Source organism: Uloborus diversus, chromosome 10 (genome assembly GCF_026930045.1).
Source record: "Uloborus diversus isolate 005 chromosome 10, Udiv.v.3.1, whole genome shotgun sequence".
Taxonomy (NCBI): domain Eukaryota; kingdom Metazoa; phylum Arthropoda; class Arachnida; order Araneae; family Uloboridae; genus Uloborus; species Uloborus diversus.
In genome coordinates, this window is record NC_072740.1 from 27158372 (window position 1) to 27180607 (window position 22236).

Below are 22236 nucleotides of genomic sequence, written 5' to 3' on the forward strand. Positions count from 1 at the left end.
CACAATTTATTTTACTAGTAACATTCACTTACATTAATTTGTACAAAAAAAAGAAAAAACATTTCACAATTTCATAAATAAAGGAACACTTATCGTTGAGATGACAAAATAAATACTGGAACTTAAATGATGACATCTTCATTCAAAGTTGCAGGTTTCCAAGGAATGAAAATAAATCACACAGCAGCTGGCACATTCTGCTACCAGAAAATACCCACACAAAAACATTTTGAAAACATACAGTAAATCAGTTCTTTTCATATTGGCAATAAATATGCGGATGTACAGTGAGGTAGGGAATGCAAATGCGTAAAAAGAAAGTTTTAATTTGTGAAAAAATTCACCTTAGAGAGAGAGCGCGAATGATTCATGTCTATGTACTTAACTGTACTCAAAAGAAATAAAAGTCAAGAAATAAAAATTGAGTAAAATAATCGTCCGAATAAATTTTGAAGAAAATAAATAACAAAACTAAAATGCTAAATATTATTATTATTATTATTATTATTATTATTATTATTAAAATAGATTTTAAACAGCATTTTTAGCTGTGCTGATTTATCACTGTTAGTTTTTTTTTCTTGAAGTTAATGGAGTGAAAATCAATTTGAAGTAGCGAGTGATAACACTATGCATGAGGTCGCTTTAAAAAAAGCAACAATGATTCAAGATCAATTAGAATAGTTTGAAGATTTTTTCCATTGAAATATTGAGATTATCTCCTAAACACGTGATTTAAGTCTTCTACAGAAAAAGTGAAAATATAAGTAAAATTTTAGATTAGAATTCTGTAATAAGATTTGTTCTTTTTCGGATGTTTTTAGCAAATAACTCATATGTATTTGCAGTCCTTAATTGAGTCCAATTAGTAGTACTGTTGTTTCTACAATTTCCAGAAATCTTAATTGTTTTGTTACTACTAGCATTTTAGTTTAAAAATTTAATTTTAAAATAATTTATATTTTTTAATTATGTTTTAATGGTTTGAAAGAGATAAGTTTTAGCGAAACATATACACAAATTCCAGCGTTGAATGCGGTAAATATACAAATATATTTCATTTGACTATGTAGGTATTCCGAGACATAAAAATGTATAGTACTTGTATGAAAATATAGTTCATATACAAAATATCCAGTTAGCCTTTATATCACAATTAGTTATTAAGGCTCCTCTTACGTTTGATTCCTTAATTAAAATGATGATGATTTTTACAAACAATTATCAATGAACTCGCTGAGGATGAAAATATGGTTTTCAAATTTTCTTGATATCAGAACGTAAGAAACAAGCAATTTCTTCAGTGTCACTTCTGAGCTGCTCCATACATAACCATACATAGTTACCTAGTTTCCATCCAGCAATGAAAGGACTAGATAAATTTTTGAACAAAATCTTTCTTAGATTTTAAGGATTCACCCATATGCTCGTCAATGAGGTTAATGGAGATGTAGTCTTGATACGTAGAAGTGATTATGATGATATAAATTATGATATATAAAAGTCTAAAAAGCGCTCAGCACTTAAGTTCATGTGGAATCACAAATGGTATTTCTTTGAAAAACAACCTAAAAGAAAAAGATGAGAAATTAGTTTAAAAATATGCAGTCATATTAAAACTAATAATATTTTAGCTGTTTAAAACTTTCAATAATAAGCAATTTGTTCAAATGTATTTTTCCTTTAGAGTTGCACGTTTTAAAACGATTATGCTGCTTTCATATTGAGGGGGGGGGAGAAAATCCACTTTTTTATGTCATAACATTTTAGTAAAACTATTCAAGAATATGTTGCCCAAATTTCAGTGAAGAATTCCGATTAGTTCCGATGCTATGAGCACTTACAGTGACTGTGGAGATTCGAAAGAGTCCATATTTTCGCCTTACGTTTTTTAATTTGCATTTTTAATAAAGTAAAAATACCTGCAAAGTAAATGACCAGCAAGTTGAAAACTCTTACATCATAAAATAAATTATTTAAAAAAAAGAAAAAAGAAAACATCCCTTTCGAATCAGAATTCAGGATGGAGCAGTGAGAACTCACTCTGCCTAAATAAGACTGTTTCACTGTACCCCACTCCGTCTTTTTCTTCTGATTCAACAATTTAATGAGCTCATTTAAAGCCTATCCTAAATGTTTTTAATGATAATTAGCTACATAGGGAAAGCAATGAAAGGGATCAAATGGCTAATTTTTATTCATAAAAGAAAATGTTATAAATCGATGCACGCGAGAGAAAAAAAAAAAAAAAAAACATTGCTTGCCTGAAATAAAAAAAAATAACGATCATTTGATTACAAACACAAGCAATTACTTCATATTCCAAAATCCACCCGGCCAATTCTTACAGATCAATGGGTACCTTGCATCATTTCCTGAACACAAGTATATGAGTTTAGTTCATGTCATGTATTATGTTTAGGCTTTGCATACCTGGAGTTGGACGTTATTGAAAAATCTTAATTTAAGAAGGTGCCGTGATGCAACAAGGTTTAGAAGCCACTGAAATGTGCAATATTAATTGTAGCCATTTTTATTTTAATAAATGTTATTGATTTAAATTAGAGTTTTTGCAATTCTGAAACATAAATCACTGAGAAATATCTTTTTAAGCATCACTTCACTACTAATGGACGATTTTTTAATAAACTTCTTTTTTGTTATCTTATTAAAACAAGAACTTGACGTACTTCATAAGTGAGTTTTCTCAGTAATATTCGCTTCTTTTATTTCGTCTTCAACAGGAGGCCAAAGAGCAACACTTGTATACACAGAATTTAGTGTTTTCAAAACCAATGAATGTTTCAACTTGTCTGGTTTCACCTAAACAAATGAAATATAAGGATGAGAATAGCAATCATAATTATTTCTCAAAATAATGTGTTAATTCATATTTAAAACTCTATTGTATTTTCCTTGAAGAGTTAAAACTTACTTTAGCCTCTATACACAACAGGAACACAACGGAAGACAATGCCCAAAATGCTCCAATAGTTACTGCTGCTATGGTCAGTGCTTTGAAGACTATAATTGGAGTTTCCACCCTTGATTTGAAATAATTTGCAAAATAAACATCTAACTGAGCTTCCTGAAACAGAAATGAATTTTATCAACATCATTTTCGTCAATTAATTATTGACAAAGACTACAGCAAAATTTTCAGTTAAAAGAACAGTAAAAGAAACATGTACCGATCATTTTTGCAAATCGATTTGAGCACATGGAAGTGCTAATTAATATAAGATTCCTTTGTTTTTCACAATTTATAGATTTGAAACAAAAGATGACTGATAACCATTCTCCCTTTCTCTTTTTCTCGAAAGAGAAATTGGTTAACCATATTTTTAAAAAGTGGGAAAGTTAAAACCGTAAATATATACCTTCTGTATTTTCTGATCAAGATATTTATTTCAACATATACATGATTAATACGCAGCACCAGTAATAAGTTTAGTTTTAAAAATAAAAAAAATTACCTTTTCAAAAACAAATACAGAAATAGCTACCTAAAAGATTTATAAGCTTTAAGAAGTACAAATAAGTAACTAAAGATTGTTATTCGTAACATTTTTAGTTGTTTACATTTTAATTGTTATTTTTAAATCATAAATACATATTACCGAGTACTTATTAAAATATTTTTGTTTTCCTGTGTTAACAGCAACGCCAACTAACTTCTCATTACAGAGTTATAAAATGAATTATTTTATAAAATTAAAGATTTCGTGTTAAGTAACTCGATAAAATTCGTTATTGCATGCATAACTTCATTCTTTACTGCATTTCAATTTATCCTGCTACATTTATCCAAAATATCAAAATCTATCATTTTTCTTTAAATTATGAAATATATATATATATATATATATATATATATATATATATATATTGTAAGATTACCATCATATAATAATATGAGGGGAAGAAATGAATGCACGATTGGGCATCCCGTAGTTTTATTTGATCAAACACATAAAAAGTATTACTGTAATTTCTTTGCATTTTTGTAACAAATTTTCAAGGTTATTAATACAACTGAAAACTTTTGAATTTTTATACGTATTTTCAGAGACATTTACTACTTTTCGACTGTAAATAAATTAATATTCCGTAATTAATAATGTACTTACTTCACTCATCCACAACACAGGAACTATACTGTCTGTTACTTTTTGTAGGGCTCTATGAAAGAAATAAAAGTGATTAGAGAAGTTTTTTTTCTTTCAAATAAACGTTGCATTTAAGTATAAAATGCATTGTGATAGAAGTTTGTACAAAACTACTTACTTATACTCTTCTATCCTTCTTGTCACACCATTTAACTGTATCCTGAATGCTGCATTTAAAACAAAGCCAGTATTCTGTAAAAAGCAATTAAAAAATTATAGTTGTAGTAATTAAGAAACAGAAACATGCATACATGTATGATCATACAATTCAATGACCTTGAAAACAACGAAACAAAGTCATACATACTGGTTCGATATCAACATATGTTTTATGTTTATCAAGTGAAGCGTTAACACCGTCAACTGCTGCTTGAAGTTTTGAATCTCCGTTCAAAAAATGAGGAAACGAAATCACATAAGGAGCACCTATGTATAAAAATTGATGCATAAGAAAAATATAATATACTTAACTTTTGATCATAAAACAATTTGTATTACAAGAATGGAGAAAATACTTTCAAAACATTGCTTTTTTAACGTTAATTTAAAATGTTGATAGCATGTATGTGTATGCATAATACCGTGAGTAGTTTAGTCTTCATTTGACTTGCTAGAATTTTATATTTTTGCTTTTCGGTAGAGAATAACGATCTCTTTTCTGTTGTACCATTCAGCTGTTAAATCTTAATATTATATTAATAATTTTACGAGATTTTGAGAGAGAGAGAGTTGGAATCAGTGTGTTCTGCATCTGTATGTCTAGTTTCTATGAAGTGCAACTTTTTTAAAACTTAAGTTACGATCTAGATAATGAATTCGCTGCTCGCTTGAAATTAAGAGTTTTTCGACAGAAGGATCCAATCAATGTGTCCGCACTTCGCAATATACCTGAAGCCCTCTGGCCTCGTTTGAGAATAGTTTTACTTCTAACAAAAGGTGTGATATTAAAATTCAAAGGATAAAACCAGTTTTTCTTTGCACTTTACAACTGAAGTTCGCCGTATTTAGTTTAAATACTTTTTGTTGTAATCCGTATCCGAGTATTCTTACACATAAAAATAACTAAAAGAAAATAAGACACACCTGGTTTACAGTTCAATGGCAAAATGCCTGAGAGACAATGTGAACTATGGCAGTAACATTTGTTCCCAGGATTGGTAGCAGCATTTGACAAAATATTTTCTGGCATTCCGAATCGAAGAGTTTTTATTCCATGGACTGTTACATCTTTTACGTATTTTATTGGCATTGATCTGCATAAATTAGGGTTAAATATGCTCAATGTTTGATTCCTTAGGACACCAGGAGCATACTGAACACCATCCGTTCCATTTATTTGATCACAATATTTATCATTCCACCAATTGACAGACCTAAAAACAGATGGAAAAAGTATATTATTGAAAATGCAAAATTGATTTGTCGCATGCAACAGGTTTGAAAAAATATTTTTTAAAAAATTTTGTGTTGCTTAAAGATGCTCTAATGACTCAGAAAAGAACTTTTAAGCTGAGTTTCTTAATTTGGGTTTGACTGGTTGCCACACTGCTAATATCCACATGTTAGAACCACAAAAACGTTCATCTATCATTGGTAAGATATTTAAGATCATTTTTATTACTCTTTTGAGGGAGTTTCACAGTAAATTTTCTGCATTTTTGCTCTTACTACCAAAAAGTATTCTGGATAGGGCTGTCATTACTGAGTCGCGCTGATTTGTTAAAAAACAAATCGAGGTCATGTATTGCAAAATATGTTTGATTTTAGAAGAGTTTTTCTACAGCATATCGATAATGTAAAACAATGGTATACGGGAAAAGTTGGATGAATGAAAGTTACCTCAAACGTTTTTCACCCGTTTTAACCGCTGATTAAGTTGTACTACAGAGCTCTCATCAGGCAACACGTAAAAACGTAAGCTCGTAAATGTATCAGCTCAGTTAGTTTCTAGTTTTAAAAACTGTCCTCTAAACATATTACTCAATAATTTCAAATCAATATTATTATGTAAGAAAGTAGAACATCTCAAGAACAAGAAGTTTTCATGTAACGATAACTTAATGTGCTGCAATGCGGTAATTAATTTGTATTTCTCTTTTTCAATCGATAGTGTAAAACAGTTATGCATTCCTCGATTAAAACAAATTTATACATTCGATTCTAAAAAGCAAATCATCATTCTTTGAAAGAAAAAGAAGAAAAAAAGGTAAGAGAAAAAATAAAAAATAAATAAAGAGAGTGTTATAATTAGATGACTCAATCTTGCGGACTATAAAATTAGAAGTAAGCTGTAGATTAAACTATTTATACAATTAGATTTGATGTCTTACTTTTATATCGAACTACTAATCATGCCTTTCAGTAATGTTCCCACTCAGGCCCCTAACCTATTTTCCTCATATGCAGCAGGCGTCTAATCAAGGTATCATTACTGATAGGAATTTTGTTCTCTTGTTGCAGAGAAAGTGTCTTGACAGTTGTGTAGAAATCTAAACGAGTTGTGCATTTCCTTTAAATTCTACTTAACCTGAGCACATGCAGCTTATCAGTTAAGAAAAGGGTGAGAAGTAAAGTTGTTTCCTCGAATTTGAGAATGGCTTGCCTATGAAGGCACAGAAAGATAAGGGAGATTGTTGTCTTTGCGAAACTGGGAACAACCGCAAAACGGCTTTCGACACATTTGAAACCGTAAAAGAAATTTCTTCATTCCCCGATAAAACTACATGCCATTCGTATCTTGATCTAGTCTAGAGTTTAGTCACTTTGTAGCAATTGTTGTTTCCTGCGTGAATAACGAACAAATAATAACGAAGACTTAAAATAAAAAATACCCCTTAAAATCAACTTAACAAAAAAATAAATAATAATTTTTAAAAAATAATAATGATCACTTACGTCTGATTATTCCACATCTGAATTGCGGCATAATCTTCAATTCCACGGGCACCTGATTTTATAGTGAATACTCCATCTCCGATATGCTTTCTCTGTAAAATATTTGTACATTATTAATGGAAAATGAAAATTCTTTACATTTTTAATCAATCTGAAACGACTTGATATTGCAGTTAAAACGTTAATACTCCATGCAACACGATCATGTTTTTGATTAGCTCTGAAAAATTTATGTAGCGTTAAGTAAAATTTAAAAATTAGATTCAGAATAGCCAAATGTTTGTATGCATGTCTTGTCCTGATAATATCTCAGGGCGGTTGGGATTCGGGCTCTGGGACCATTACTAACGGATTCGGAAAATTCCAGGGAAGCCATTTTTACCGGTCTTATTTTGTCAAGTTTTTCGGTGTTCCTTATTTAAGCGGAAATTTTAAGAAGCTGATGTCCTCGATCTAACAGGGATTTAAAAGTAAAGTTGTCCTTATATTGATGGGGATTTTAAGATGATTTCAAGATGAGCACTATGTAATAGCTATACTATAAATCTGAGAAAGAGTGGGCAAAATAATATTTAAATGCGGAATTAACGGGCGGATACTACTCACCGTACTCACTCATGTTTCAGGTTTCCATTGTATAGTGTAATAGCATGGTCAGTTGAGAAAATGTATTGTTCAATCATGGATGCATTTTAAAATTGATTTTTAGTCGAATGATTTTCTGATTAATGAATCAAATTGTTGCTTATTTTGCAAGTTTCATTGACAAAACTAACTTACTTCGTGTAAAATTCCAAAAGTATCATTGACAAGCTTGAGTGGCAAATTTATGAAAGGTTCAACAACTTTTGTTAAGTCAGCAACCATTGGTTCGTAGTATCCTTCGTAGATAATTTCCCGGATTGTTTTCTGCACAAGAAGCGTCTCATTGTAGCTTTCAAAGATGCCATTCATGATATCGGCGACTAATGAACGTATGAAAAATGGAGCGTAATCTTCGACGTAATTGATGACAGCCTAAAAATGATAATGAATGAAATCGATTTATGTTCAAATCATAAGATGTAAGCAAAATACAATATGTTCATCAATAGAGCAAAATTTTAATAATTAATATATGATTAGTTTAATTTTGTATGCATTTTTTATTTCCAACTTCTAGAATTACATAAGCTAATATTTTTATTATCTTGCATAGTAAGCGTCTAAAGGAAGAAAGCTAAAAAGGCTTACTAGTTTAAAAAACAAAAAAATACTATGAGTTGAATTCGAAACATATTAACTAGAATCCTAAACGCGCGCTAGGGAATTTTGCATCGTTTAACCAGGGGTGTCCTCTCCTTCCAAGACGATGGCACACCCCCCTAAGATGCTACGGAGTACCCTCAAAACGGAGCCCCTCCCCTCAAAAAAAAATAAAAACTACAAATGAGGCAGTGAGAAGCAAAGGGATGTAAGCGACAAAATTTAAAAGTTGGGCATAACCAGTACAAATGATAGATGAACCTTTACTCTGTCTTGGGGCAAGAGATGGTGTTAATATTCCTGATAGGTGCTGCTATAAAGCATGATTTAGAAATACTTTTCAGTGAAAGTCAACCTAGGACCAGAACTTTAAACGCGATTTGCTCCAAACTTGAAAATGTCTACTTACATCCCTTTGCTTCTCATTGCCTCAAATGTGAATAGATGATTAGGTGAAGACAACGGCGAAACAACTGTTTTCAATATCATCGCCTTCGCTCAGCCTCTAGCATCTCCAACTAGGGGTGGAAGGAGGGGGGATCGTGTTGTTCTATATAGTAGATGCACACAGTGGTGCAAACCCTCCCCCCCCCCGTCTCCAGAAGGATAAGTAGAATGTTTCTCAAAAACATTCATTTAAAGAAGAAAATATCGTGCCTTGGGAAAACAAAGTAATTTTAATATGAAAAGAAAAAAAGTTGGGAAAAATCCTTAACTTCTTTTGAAAAGAAAATTAAAATAAAAATTTTCAATAGTTGCGGATTATTGATAAGTTAATTACGTCCTACATCTCTTATTTCTTTCATCCCCCCCCCGCCCTCTTCCATTTCTTTTTCCTATCTCGATCTAAAAATAAGAATGTCTTCAAATGCAAAGCTTCGGAAAACCCCTCCCCCCCTCGCCAAAACCATTAAAGAACGTCTCAAATCTCGTTTTCAGGGCTTCAATTTCGAAAAATTTCCAGGGAAGAACTAGCAAACACCTCGCCTTCTAACAACATCGAGAATCGTTTAAGATAGTTTTTTTGTAGCATCCATTTGGAAAATTTGCCAACCTCCCACACGTTACGAAGCATGGTTTCTAGTCACGTTTTTAAGACATCAATTAGGAAAATTTTCGGACAAGGGTCCGACTGTTCCTGTATGAAATCTGAAAATAAAAAAACTACGATTCAGAAAATTTAAGATGGAGATCGTTTAAATCCCTCCACATAGTGTCACTGAATAACTTCTTAAAAAACTTCGTCTTTTAGGCCTTGAATTCCAAAATATTTTTTGGGAAGAGCCTTGGAACCCCCCTGCCCGCAACATCATCAAAGTTTGTCTGCGTTTTTGGAAGTTCAGTTTCGAAAAATTAGGCAGAAGGGTGGTCGATTTAGCTCTATTTTTTCAAAAAAATCGATCGCGAGCAGCACCAAAAAGTTCTATTCATTAACTATTTTTAACTGTTCCACACGTGGCTATAGAATCCCCTTAGACATAAATTTTATGACAAAATTCTTCGTTTCATATTACCTCGTTTTATTGCTCGGTCGGGTGTATCCCCCCCCCCCTTTTTTTAAACAAACTGTCTGTGCTCTTGGGTAGCTTGTCCAGCGCCCTTTTAGGGGTATCAGTCCATCCCTGGAGCGAAAACGAGGTTATGGCAAACGTTATACCTTCTGTGCTCTATAGTGCATTAAGGGAGACTTGATAGTGGAAGTAAACAAAGCGGGTTGCTGTTTGGTGCCAACATTTACCACTTTCATGAATTACTCCTTGGATTGGCGATTCCTTTCAGGAACATTTCGCTTATCTGATTGGCGCTGTTTTCGAAATCCCGTCGTCAACCAAACAACGGTATCGACAAGTGTCACGCTGCTTTGTTTACTTCCACTGTCAGTTCTCACTGAATTCACTACAGTAAAATAATTAACTATAAATTTTCAGATTGCGATCAATTACTATCAAAGTAACTAAAGTAATTAATAAAATCAGTATAATAATACAAATAGTCAGGGGTGTGCACGGGGGGGGGGGGGGAGAAAGGACTCCTGTTGACCCGTGCCCAAGCCTGAAGGGGGGCCAATATTTTTAAAACTAGGCGTGAAATATAAAGGTAAAAATTTGGAGGGGGTCCGGAAAAGTCATTTGTGACTGGCCCCAGAATTTCTGTACACGCCCCGGCTACAGAATATACAGACATATCAACATATGTCTTCTCTAAAACAGTATAAAAATGTGTTTCATTATAACACCAGTATATTGAAAAAATAAATCATATAATCACTATGAAGCTATGGTATAAAGAAATCTTACCAGCAAGGGACCATTTAGGGTGTAAATTTTCTGTTCTTGATCCCCGACTGAGAGCTCTCTGACGAAAGTATACTCTTTGATATCTTTGTAGGTTACTGTTCCGTCTGTCTCATTCCAATGCATTCCTTCCTTCAGCCATCGACCTCTGTATAAATATCGAAAATGTAATTCTAAAACATGCAAGACCACCCGTTTCAATGTTACAAATTAACACTTTCTCTTCGGCAATACCACAGCGGGAGTCGCTTTTCCATCAACAAGCTCGAGGGGAAATTGGAGCCTGATGATGGATTCCTGTCAAAACTGGATTCAAGCTTACGCAGAATTCAAACAGTTTGCTTTCTCGAGATATTTTTCAGTCTAAAAATGTCAAGTTTTTAAATCTTGTTGCTTATTGCAAAAACTAATCGAACTATGGTCAAAGAGATATTTCGGGACATTTTCATAGGGTAATCCGGGCACTAATAATCCATGCACAATAGGGTAAATCCGGTAGTTAAGTCGCACTTTTTTTGCAGATGTGCAACAAATCCCATGGCGCACATATAATAAACTTAATCATGCTGTGCTTTTTAATGATAAATATATGACAAATATACTTCGACAAAAAATGTAAAATATATAGAGTGAAACCGCGTTGCAACGAACTTCAAGGGATCGCAAATTTTATTCATCGTAACGAAAATGTCGTTGTAATGAAATTCAAACAATAAAAGCAATAAAAAAAATCAATCAAAATATTTTATTTTGGTAATTTAAATTTTTAGCACAATTCTTTTGCATATATTCTCTTATTTTAATAATGCGTAACATATACAGTCAAACCGGTTTTTTTTTTGCAAGGTATTACCATCATAAAATACATTAATCTAAATGAATAAAATAAAAATAAACTCATGTGAAATAACTCACAATAAAAAAATTATAATTATTATAAATAAGTAAATAAATAAAAATGAAATAAAATAAAGAACGAATGCATAAAAAGTTTTGAGTTAAAAGTTTTGGGAATACAAATAATTTGAAAATGGCACTAGGGCTTGACTTTACATACCTGAAAACAAAGGGTCCTATTTCTTGAATTTTTGGTTTAGCTCCGTTAGAAAATTCATCAGGATTCGTGATATTGAAGATAAAAATTCTTTGGTAAATCGGAATCGGGAGCTCTTTCCAAATATCGTAAAATTCACTGCCAGGTCTCAAAACAAGCTCCTAAAATTCAAGCATACCTTAATCTGGAGTTCTTTAAAATATTCAACATTTTTATACATAAATTAGTGATTGAATATTTAATTTATGATATTATTTTACTTAAAACGAGTAATTAGACGAAAAACTCTAATAATTAAACTAATTGAACAAATCAACCTGAAAATAGATCGACTACACCGGATCCAATAGGTTTCGAAGCAGATAGAATGTACCTCAATTTTTAAACTAAAATATTACTATTGCAAATAGTTAAAATTTAGTTGTGCAGTTTTAGTACTGTTTAACAAAAGTTCATGTAAATATTTCAGTAGTCTTATATTATTAAATTTTGTTTATTTTATTTCAATGCAGAAATACTAAGTAATACGGTATTGTTTCGATGAAGCAGTTGGTGATGCTCCACGTTATCTTTAGCAGTATAACATACCCAAGATGTTCATTATTGAACCAAGGACTAGAAATTTTAGATAAGTAGCAATTTGTCCACTAGTTAAGCTAATTCATCTAAAGTCTTTTTTATGCGCCTTATAACTATCTAAAATTCCAAGAAATAATAAATATTACAAAAGTAAGAAATTTGAAAATAATGCTATTATGTTGGTTGTTAAGGATTTATGTTGCAATATTGGTATCAATTTATTTTGATTAAAGTTGTGAGTGTTCACATCGCTCAGTACTTAGTGCAAAGTTTTGAAAATAAGTATAGGTGAGTGTCAACTCCAACGGATGAGCGATTTATGAAAAAAGCAATGACGAAAAAGATATCTTAAAAAAGTCTGATATGCTGTTGAAAGAAAACTTCTTCGAAACTTCTAAATAGGAAGTAACCTATTATCTCTTTTTTGGGGGGGAGGAGTGATAAAATTTCATGCCTGAATGCACTAAAAATTCATTAACAAAGCTGGAACACATTCTTTGTTTTTCATTTTTGGCTAAAACGCATCTATTTTCAATACTGTTATTTCAATACAAAGTATTAAGGTGATTATAATCTGGCTTTTTAATATCCATCCTGGTTTACTTAAACGAACAATAACTTAACGTTGTCTGCATTGTGTGCATTGACACTAACTTTTTGCAAACACATCGATAAAGGAAGGTTCTGGAGAAAACAAAATTATTATGCCCTCTATTAAAAGGAACTCGAAAACGAAACAAATTTCTCCTTGAAATCTTTCTTCAACTGTATGTTTTATTTACTACGTGACCACGTAGTCAAACAGGTAAAAGTCTCAATGTCACGAAAGAACAAAACGCGATTCTTTGTTGACAATTTTGGCCACTGAACTTGTGCAATGAAAACAACAAAAATCGCTCCTTAATAAACGTAGTGAATGCCAAAAAGAAATCCAACATAGAAATTAAAAATAAAAGATCAAACCATCTGCAAAAATCGCTGTATGAACGAGACTTGGATCAAAATAATGGGAGCAAAAATTGATATTTTATCAGTAAAAACATCAATTTTCAAATTAATTCCTTGAAAACATTTTCATTAAGTTATCTCAAAGCGAATCACACTTTTACCAGCTTTTGTGTGAAAATTTGGTTTCCATTTTTAATCAAGTCATTAGATTATGCATTATGGATCTTCAGCAAAATAATTAACATTTACTAAAATGGAGCTTTGATCTTGATTAAAAATTTGTACAGACTTTTGTATCAAACTTTTACAAAATTCATGCAAAGTGTTAAAAATCATTTCTCAATACAAAATGCTGCAGAAAAAGTTAAAGATTAGTGTAATTAAAATTAATGTTTGAGTATATGATTTTTATCGCCTGAGGATCGTCTCAGTTAACAAAAAACTTTTGAAAATGACGCTGCAGGCTTTTTCAAACCAACTCTACAAAACTTTCTGAATTATCTGCATACATACGCATGCAATAAATCCACATAATATTTTAGTCTCAAAGTGTAGCTGTACTAGAAAGCAATAAACGCCTCATTATTTAAATTTGTACTTAGGAATAAATTGAGAGGTTCTATTTTCTCTCTCTTTTTTTACAGATCTGACATAAAAATATCAAACATTTCCTTTTATGCAAATTCAGTAAATAAAAAATATAAAATAAAATAAAGGCCTCTCTGTAAAATATCTCATGTTTACGTATTCTAAGAATACGCAAGGAATCCGTATTGAAAGCGATCTTAGAAATCACATATCAGGGAATTCCCAAGTTAAATGCCAGTTTTGATGTTATAGCTCCGGGTTATGGCAGTGAAGACAGATCAAATTCAGTATGATAGAAAGATGACTTGCGAGAAATTCTTGAGCAACTTCGTGTCGTCTTCTTTTTCATCAATACATCTTGACCGCTCCTGTTGTCTGGATTTTGACAAGTTGACTATTGGCAACTGCGTCTGATACGGCCATTTATTATTTATAGAAGTATATAATAGTAGTTCTCTCTTTTGACGTCACTGGTTTCGTCAGAAAACGTCAGGTCAAAAGTGCATGACAGGGCAAATAGTTGAAAGCAGTTTATTAGTAATTATTGGATGAATTTTCAGAGACGAAATAATTACGATTTTATGACTTTCATTTTCTCTTCATACAAGGCTTCCTTGATGTTTGTTTTAAATATTTTTTTTTCCTGAAATTATACGTATAACGCCGAGATACATAACACTTTTGCTTTAACGTTAAACATTTTTGACAACTGACACTTTAAACTGTTTGTAATTTTAATGTTCACAATTATAACAAAATAAAAACCGTTTTCTAATGATTTGTGAAGGAGGAAACTTTTATTGATACGATTTTTAACAATTCATTGATTTGGAAATTGTGGTATGATAGCGATACTTGTTAATTCCATTTTATACATAAAGGCGGCCGAATTTAGATATTGTTGTACTTGAAATTTCTTTTTGTACATTCGTGGCGAAAAAACTGAATTACAGAAAAGGGAGGGAGAAAATATTGCCACCCATTACTTTAAAAGTTACTTAATTCAGATCAACAAAAATTTAATAGCAGTTTTTATGAAAAAAAAATAACGCTTTTATAACAGTTGTTTAAAAAAATATTGCTTTTGTATATCACAAATTTTGTCCCGAACTTTACTAAATATATGAAAATAATTTTATCTTCCAGTTGCACTTGAACTTTTTAAAAAGTTAAAAATCATCATCAGTCAGGGGTGCAAACCTGGGGGAGGGGGTCACGGCGCAGATTACGCCATTGAAATATTTAGGGGGGTTGAGGGGTATTTGTTTTTTGGGGGGGGGATCTCTTGCTGTTTGGGGGGTCTTTGCAATATTTAGGGGGGCGCCCTTGCTCTTGGGGGGGGGCACCCTTGCGTTAGTAATTTAGGCTTGAGTATATTAAAAACTAAAAATGAATATATCAAGTAAATCAGTAGATTCTTAAACGAAAAATTAAAGGGATAATGGCTTTGAAGCATAAATTAAAACTGATGTATTTTGGTTTCTGTCACGAATTCTCAGTTACTCTCAAAAAACGCATCATAAGACGATCAGTATCATCTTAAAATTAATTCCAACCATTTTTTTTCGATTGCTAAAATTATGTTTACAGCTTTTATTGGTCTCTAACATTTTCTAAAGTTCACAATTTTTTAAATTTTATTTTATGTTTTCCCTTTCTTCTTAGAGCTCTTGCTATTTTCATTAAAAAAAGCTCATGTAATCGAGTACTATTATTTTGAATTTTGAGTAAGCTATACAATCCTTGGGAAAATACAGTTTAAATAAATTTGCATTATTATTCTTTTATTCTTTGCATTGTTTAAACATTTTCATTTTATATTCCTTAAAATTTTTCTTCACTCAGTTACCAAAAAGTATCACTCCGTTGTTTCCATTTTGTCATTTACAAGCCCCACCAGTGTTGGAAAGCCATATTTCATTTAATGAGGAAATGTTATTTGCACACTTTTTAGCTTTCTTAAACAAGTCTTCACATTCCTACTGAGCTACGATCATGGTTGATTCCCTCTAAAGCTATGGGAGACTTTCCAAGGATGGTGTCGAAATGCAGTAGTAGTTACTTTCGGCTGGGAATTCCCACGGAGTATATTCAATGCGTTAGAGAAATATTTAAATAACTTCTTGCCTTTTGAAAGAACAAAATATTCGGATTGCAAATAATCTTGTGATTGCAAATGACACTTGAATAGTAATTAATATACTTTTGTGATAATTAGCATTTGGATGTACTTTACACTTTCATTTTCGAATGGGTTTTGACTATATTTATCTTTGGCGGGAAAGGCCAGTAGCAGTTAAAGCAATTCAGCACCACTTTAAACCCTAAATATGCACATTTATTTTTCACACCAAAGACAATCTTTCTATTGATTTTATTATGCCGTAGACGCATTATTGTGGTCATGTACTTGATAACGTGTTCACTGAAATCTAATTTAAACAACCGTAGACAAGTTACTATCGTTATGAACTGATGACCCATTAAATGAAGTCTTTGGAGAAATCAGAGCTGTGCAAAATTTTGGTGCTCACCGCATTTCTTTGGAGTCCATGCATCTTTTCTCAAAAATCAGTCTTTTAAAATTTGGAACCCCTTTTAAACCCTGGGTCAGAGAAAAATATAATCGCACCCCTCCCCCTACACGGCCCTAAAAGCAATGCCAAGCAGTTCATTCACAAAAATCCATTTCCTAGAGGACTAATAACTGTTGCAATCATGTGCTCAGATTATCAGAACAGTTTGATATTAGGGTCATCCAAGTGGGGAGGTGAGCAAGGGATCACCTCGGGCAGTGACATGAAAAAGCCCTGGATGATGAACAGCTTTATTGCAGCGATTTCAAATGGAATGAAATTTTCGTTTTAGCTGACGATTGAAACTCGAAGTCAATTAAAATGACAATAAGTATTCAACTCCAAAGGAAAGAAATTATTCTTATCTGCAACAATTGTAGAGCCAAAAACATTTTCTTAATAAATAGCAATTTAGCAGTAGTGTCGCAGAGACTCGTCCCGAGTGCTACCCCCTCCTGTGACGCCCCTGCAAAACACCATGAGCACAATATTACCTACGCTTAACATATTTCAGGGATACTGAGATAATTGAGGGGATACAGGATCAATGAGATAATTCATGTTTTGCACATGTGAATGTGCATGTGTTCACTTTATTCAGTGAGTTACGTTTTCGAAGTAAAATTCAGAGCACTACGTATCAAAATTCTAAATAAAATAAAAATCTTCGAAAATTGAAAGCTCCATTATACGCAATTTCTCATCGTTTTAAGCTACTGAATACTGCAGGTCCTTTTGTTTAGCATTTCTGCCTGCCACTAGCGCAGCCAGGAAAACCTTCTGGAGGAGTTTTTTTGATCACAAATACCTTCTGGAGGGAGCTTATTGATCAAAAGTTTTTTCATATGTTTAAGCTACTGTATTAGAATACGCATTTATGTTGAAACCAATGTCTCAGGGAGGTGTTTTTACCCCTAACCCCCCCCCCCCCCCTCGTTGCGCCTCTGCTGGCTGCTTTAGTGTCTTTAGAATTTGAAAAAATGTTTAATCAAATTTCGAGAAACATAATCCTTAGAAATTTTGCATAATCTGCTAAGATTACGCAAAACTGGGAAAACTATGAGTTTTCGAAACAATCATAAGAAAACATGCATTAATAAAAAAAACCATCAACTTATTTTCTAGAATGTAATATTAAAGTAAATAAAATTTTAAGGCTATTTGATCAAGTTTCTTTTTCAAAACGTCAACTGCGCAGTTCCTTAGACGTAATGAAAGTAATCTTCACCTGCAACCCTTTTTAACTATAGCCTTGATCTTCCTTGAACTCAAACCTTCCGTTGAAACTTGATGTTAGACACAGTAACACAATAAAAGTATGATAGGAAGTCATGTGTGTGGGTATAATTATCTAAACAATGTTTTAAAACTTGTTTTGGTAGTGAAATTTATAACAGCATTTTAAAAATTATGACTGCAATAGGCTAAACATTTGGGATTTTACTTAAAAGAAAAAAGCTACAATGCTGGTGCAAAAATAGCTAGACAATCAGTTTATATGGAAATTATGGTAGTCTATCACACAAGTAAACGCAGTCTAATTTTTTACTGATTTTAGAGATAGTTGTCTTTCTTCTGACACCGCAATAAGCTTAAGTTCTTTTTAAATCAAAAATATGTCATACTGATATAAAAAATAAAGCAGTTTCAAGCCTTCCACTGAAAATGACATAAATAAAAGAGCTGGAAATAAGTGGGGAAATAAATTTGATAAGTATGAGGGGTACATTTTGGCAGACTTTATGTAAGGTAAATTTAACATGTAGAAGCGTAAAGCCAAATGGTCAATTAATATACAATGTCTAACACCTTAAACTACGTAGGAAAGGCAAGAGAGGAAGATTTGAAGAGCACTAGACTGTTAGGGAAAATTTTTTCGTTTCTCTACTTAAAAATACAAATTTGAACCGTGGTTTTTCCCTTCTCACGTGATAAACATTAAATAAATATTAGAGTGAAGCCTGTAAATAATAAAAAGGACTGACTGATATACTAAAATGATTTTTTTAGAAACGTAAATTTTAAAACTTCAATTATTTTACTGCAATTTACTGTTTTTCAGAAAACACTAAGTGAGTTTAAGTGAATAGTGAAGCAATAAAAAAGTATATGGTTTGATTTGTTCGAGAAAGAAAAAAAAAAAAACTTTTACGGTAGTTTGGAGTGCAGTAAAACCTGTAAAGTTGACCACCTGTCTTAAGTTGATTGCTTTTCTCAGGTACAGAATTTTGTCCTATATCATGAAAATCAACCTCTATAAGTTGACCACAAAAGTAGTACGCCGCAATGGGTCAACTTACGCAGGTTAAATTGTATCAGTATCCTTAACAAAGATGCTGAGCAAAATATATATTTAAACATTGACACCGCTTCCGGAATGCAGATTTATTTAAGCAATTCAGCATAAAATAATACAACAGTGTTTTAGATATAAGTGTTTTTTTGATAACTTATATAACTCAAAACTATAAATAATGCAAGACAGTTATTTATAGGCATGCATTTTATAAATATTTTATCACACAAAAGTATAACTTTACACGATTAAAATCTTTTAATATGCTTTATTTATACTTGGTCTAAAAAGTATTTACTGATTCAACATGTACTTTCATGACTTATATGAAACTAAATTTCGCAAATTCTGACAATAATGCTTGCGTCATAAAATATTTCAACAAGCTTTCTATATTTCCCCCATAAAATGTCAATTAGCTTGAGAATCTAAAAATTCTCACGGATATGTCTACCTATAATTCTCCCTTCTAAAAACTACCTTTTAATAATCAGGTCTTTGACTTTTGACTGAAGTGTTGCGCAAACCGATCAGTAGTCTTTTCAATGCTGTTGCTCTGGCAATTATATAATATTAACCTTCTCTTGGGCCTCTGAATGCAAAGTCTCACACGGGGACCTTTAAACGAGCAATATAATTTAGTGCATTTGTTCTTGTATAAAGACAAGCACCGGCAAACACGTGGATGTCACAATACCATCCCATCCCCAATATGAGGGAATTGGGTGCTTCGAGATGATCTCTCGGGTAACAACCATTTGAAAGATGAGAGCATTCATTAGGATCATTAAGGAAAATCGTCACAAATAAGAAAGCAATCGCAAGTAAACAGCGCTGCTTGATTGATAGAGCTTGTAGGTGCTCTAATATTTGCTTTATAATTTATAATTCAAAACCTTGAACTTACTTAACCACAGTGTGTTGCTTTCCAGGAAGAATGTAAGTTACACGCGTTAATTATAGCCTCACTTTTTGAATTGGTTACATATTTTTGTTACGCTCTGATTTCTGATTCGACAATAATTTGTATCAGCAGTTTTGCTTTAGTTTGACGAAAGCTAAAATATTTCGTTGTTTTAAATAATTTACGGGGTGTGGAGGGGTGGGAGAGTGATCTCCTTTTATTTAAGACAACAGATGCTTTTTATCTTCTTATTCTTTACTTTTGAAACGAACTTGTTCTTTTTAATCTTACTGTTCATTAATGAATTTTGAACTATGTCAAAAGTTTTCAAATCCAGGAAATTGTCTGATTGCATAACTTTATTTTATTCCTAATCGATAATCCTTGCGTCAAGCAGTGTACTACTTCACCAGAAAAAGAGACTACGCCAAAAAAAATGCAAGGTTTTATTTTCTGGAAATAGTGTTGGTGATATAAATACTTAGAATTAAAGTTAAGTCATAATAGAGGCAGCGAGAAGCAAAGGGATATAAGTGGCAAAATTTAAAATTTGGAGATAACCAGTACACATGGTAGGTGAACCTCTCCTCTGTCTTGGGGCAAGAGATGGTACTAGTAGCCTTGGTAATTGCTGCCATACAGCATGATATAAAAAAAATCAATGAAAGCCTACCTAGGATGTTATCGTTAAACGCATTTTACTCAAAACTTGAAAAGTCCACTTACATCCCTTTGCTTCTCACTGCCTCAATTCACAACAGGATTTAACAGTTTCAAGTTTAAGATTCCCAAAGAAAGGGGAAAGAGAACTCCATGTGGAAGGGGCTATCAACTTAGGCAGGAGTCAACCTATAAAGGTTGATCTATATGATATCGGTCTAACTCTGTACCTGACAAAAGTGTTCAACTTTGACAGGTGGTCAACTAACTAGAGTGAACTTTACAGGTTTTACTGTATTTTGAAGGGCATGTTTTATTTATTTATTTTTTTTCACTGATAAATGAACTTCTTATTCTTAACCCTGACACATATGTATATTATTAAAAAATAATCGACAGTGTTGACCTCTTTCATATGTTTATATGCTTATTTTTTTAAATTAATTTACGGCTGTCTGAGAAAACGGATCACTAAGACAGCCCAAAATTTCAGTTCTCTTTCGGTCTTGATGGAAATTATTGTACTTGAATAATCCTCACTTTCTGAGTAACAGCCATCACTTCATCCCTGTCCAAGGGATCAGGTCAAGAATCACCTAATTTTTCGAAGTAGGAATAATTACCAATAAATTTTAAAGCGCCCTCTCATTTGGAAAGGGAAAAATATGATCTCATTTCTACATCTTTTACGAACACAAACGGATGGATACATACAATCCCAGGCGGCTTGTGCTCCAAAAAATTGGGAGGTCAAAAGAGGAGTTGGAATTAGGGGATTCCCCAAGAAAGTTGATCTTTTCCTCTTTTTTCGTAAAATTGCGTAATATATTATTGAATTTTCATATTACTAATAAAGTCACCTCTTGAAAATGAGGAGCGTTGCAAGAAAATAGGTTACTTTTCAATTCTGAAAAGTGATGGGTCAAGCGCACAACCCAATCTCAAAATCCATAAAAATGCTCGAATTTTGAAATGAAGAAATAAGTGGAAGTTTTTCAGGAAAAGGTGCGTTTTCTCATATTTCTTCATTTAAAATGAAAATGCATCCTCCTATTTGCGATACCATCATCGTAACAATTTAGTAAGTTTATAACCAGTAAATCATGTTGTTGTAGTATCTTTTATCTTCTTATATCACCGGTATTCATCTTCATTCTCTTTCATTACAACAACAAATAAAATGCAAATTGGTTACCATTTATCGAAAATGTGTTAGAAAGTATCATTTTCAATCTAATCAGACTGCATCAATACGGAAAAGAAAGAGATAAAATCAGCTTTTTGAATGCTCAACGTAAGGAAAGAAAATTGCACTCTTTTTGTAACGGACGCGTTCAAATTCTGCTCTTTTATTTATTTTTTATTTTATTTTATTTTTTGCGAGTTACATTTTGTATACACACAGTAACATTTGCTTATAATTATTTATTTATTTATTTTTGGAAATTAAATAAAAATGGAAATTAACGAAAATGTAAGAAAAAAAATGAGTTAAGTTGAATAATTTTTATAATGTGTAAATTTCTACCTGAATTTTATCTAAACAGTAACGCTAAAAAGCATAAATGCAAGAACGAAGTTTCGCATTAATGCTAAACTTCGTCCCAATACTTATAAATTTAGTATATGCAGTGAATTTCCGTTACAACGAATACCAATACGACGAACTTTCCGTTTCAACGAACTACATTTTCAGTCCCTATATAACTGCCATTACATTATTTGAATTCCATTGCAACGAAATTCCCGTTACAACGAACAACATTTGCGGTTGCTTGAAGTTTGTTGTAACGGGATATCACTGTATTAATATTTGTACCTCAGAGCCAGACTGACGTAAGTTCAAAAATTGCGACTTTAGGTTTTTTTTTCGTGCATTGTTATTGTACGTAAATGCCTATTCCGCATCGCTATATGACCTGTAATTCTTTTTTAAAAAATCCTTTTCAATCTTTTACCAGGGTTAACAGGGCGCGCTTCTCCTCCTTTGCATGCGGCAGAAAAAATTTTTCTATCTCCTGTAAAATT

At 32.2% G+C, this 22236-nt stretch overlaps 1 protein-coding gene across 1 annotated transcript in view; it reads right to left on the minus strand.

Annotated features, from left to right (window-relative positions):
- Positions 1-22236, minus strand: part of LOC129231481 (lysosome membrane protein 2-like) — a 34588-nt gene continuing 12352 nt past the window's right edge. The window contains exons 2-12 of the mRNA XM_054865810.1: positions 11661-11818; positions 10607-10751; positions 7845-8081; positions 7065-7156; positions 5253-5542; positions 4477-4595; positions 4288-4361; positions 4131-4182; positions 2936-3088; positions 2691-2823; positions 1-1568 (exon numbers count right to left, since the gene is read on the minus strand). Of these exons, the coding sequence (XP_054721785.1) occupies positions 2692-2823; positions 2936-3088; positions 4131-4182; positions 4288-4361; positions 4477-4595; positions 5253-5542; positions 7065-7156; positions 7845-8081; positions 10607-10751; positions 11661-11818 (1452 nt within the window). The 3' untranslated portion in view covers positions 1-1568; position 2691. The remainder of the gene's footprint in view (positions 1569-2690; positions 2824-2935; positions 3089-4130; positions 4183-4287; positions 4362-4476; positions 4596-5252; positions 5543-7064; positions 7157-7844; positions 8082-10606; positions 10752-11660; positions 11819-22236) is intronic.